The sequence below is a fragment of the Seriola lalandi genome, unplaced genomic scaffold, assembly GCF_002814215.2.
Source record: "Seriola lalandi dorsalis isolate HSWRI2012SDOR001 ecotype SW California unplaced genomic scaffold, Sedor1 jcf7180002002474, whole genome shotgun sequence".
In the NCBI taxonomy this organism is placed as follows: Eukaryota; Metazoa; Chordata; class Actinopteri; order Carangiformes; family Carangidae; genus Seriola; species Seriola lalandi.
This window is the reverse complement of record NW_019473130.1, coordinates 1-1664: the sequence shown is the minus strand read 5'-3', so window position 1 is coordinate 1664 and position 1664 is coordinate 1. Positions and strand designations below refer to the sequence as shown.

The following is a 1664-nucleotide window of genomic DNA, read 5'->3' as shown; positions in this document are numbered from 1 at the left end:
CCTCTCTGACCGGAGAGCCTTTCTTTTTCACCGGCCTGCTGACAGTTTTGTTCTGGACTCCACTTTGGGTTTGCTGGGCCTGCTGACGGTGTTTGGCTCGTCGGTTTTTGAACCATACCTGCAACGAAAAAATGCGTTTAGATTAATGTTACTGAACTGTAAGACAATTTAAGGTTTGTAAATATTATTTTTACTGTTTCTATAATTAAAGATGTAGGGGCCTACTCCACAAACCCTGCAGTGTAGCCGGATGATGAATGGAAAAATAGCTGAGTTAAATATTCCAGTGATAACAAAGCCAAATCAAATAAATATTATTATTGATCTCAGAAAATTATGTTTTTTTTTTTCAAACTATATTCATTGTTTTACAATTAGTTTACAGGCTACATACAGGCTTTATAGTTTGTCACTCTATGAATATATTCTGAAAGTAGAAAAGTGGGTTATTTATAAAGTGAGTTCATAACCTAATTCACATGGGACTCAATTAAAACGATGAATGATGTGACTGTTATTAACACTTCCCCTGAAGAGGACACTTTGCCCTGAAGTGGACTTTCACCTCTCTGCGGGGCAAACTAACAATTAAAGACTTTCCATGAATGGACTGTGTGGTTCAGGTATTTGTGTTGGACCCTCACCTGCACTCTGGATTCCGGCAGGTTGATCTTTAAGGCCACCTCCTCTCTCATGAAGATGTCAGGGTACCGAGTCTTGGCGAACAGATTCTCCAGCACGTCGAGCTGGGCCCGGGTGAAGGTCGTCCTCTCTCTCCTCTGCTTGCGAGGGGTTGCTGAGGAGAAGGAGAAAAAGAAGAGAGATTAAAAAACTGTGATAATGAAAATAAGACATCTTGCAGCGTCAGCTAATTTCAAATATACCAACTTCTGTAACTTGATTCTAAACAATTGTCAGATATAATCTTAAATGTGTGAACCTGCTTTATAAATGACACAAATAAAGGCTCTACAAGTTATAATGAGGCCTTGGTTATGAATAATTAAAGCCCTACAAATAGTCATTTATAATCCAGTAGGCCTGGTTGATGTGATACCTGTGTTGATCATTGCAACTAACTGCATTTCTGCACACCTCCAGGTTATTTACACACATACACTCATAAACTATCCAGACAACCTGGTTTCTGTTTGTATTTGTCTGTTTAGGTGGTTGCAGCCTGCGGTGTATTACCTTGGTATCCGACTGAAGGATGCAGCAGGTCCACTCCTGAGGTAGATAAGCTCAGTCCGTTCACGGTGTACGGCGGCTGCTTCAAATAGGACATCATGCTGGCGGCCGGACGAGGGGGCACCGATGAGAAGAAAGAAGAAAAACAGGGCAGAAAATAGCGTTTTAATCCTCTCGCGTCTCCGTTTGGTGAATCACCTGACCCAGACCGAGCTGAAGCAGGGCACAAAACAGGGAAAAGAAAAAGTGTTGGATTTTCTTTTAAAAGATGTTCAGGTTTATCTCTGTCCGCTGATTTTTACGCGCAGCCTTTACGCACCGCGGTGGGTTTACAGAAGTGGGCGTCCTCTGACTCGCAGGGCTCTTAAAGCCGAGTGGAGACCCCCAGCTGTCCCTGCTGGACTCAGGATGCTCTGTCTGGCTGACAGGCGTTTACGCCATCACCCCCCACCCCCCTCCCCTCACACACACAC

The 1664-nt window shown here is 43.5% G+C and overlaps 1 protein-coding gene across 1 annotated transcript; it reads right to left on the bottom strand.

The window, feature by feature from the left end:
* Nucleotides 1-4: 4 nt before the first annotated feature.
* On the bottom strand, nt 5-1581 carry LOC111665834 (homeobox protein OTX2-like; the record flags this gene model as incomplete). The annotated part of the gene is made up of 3 exons (XM_023420922.2): nt 1195-1581; nt 645-796; nt 5-118 (listed from the first exon to the last, which is right to left on the bottom strand). Coding segments are annotated over exons 1-3 (363 nt in total), but the record flags the coding sequence as incomplete, so codon positions are not given.
* Between the last annotated feature and the right edge of the window lie 83 nt (nt 1582-1664).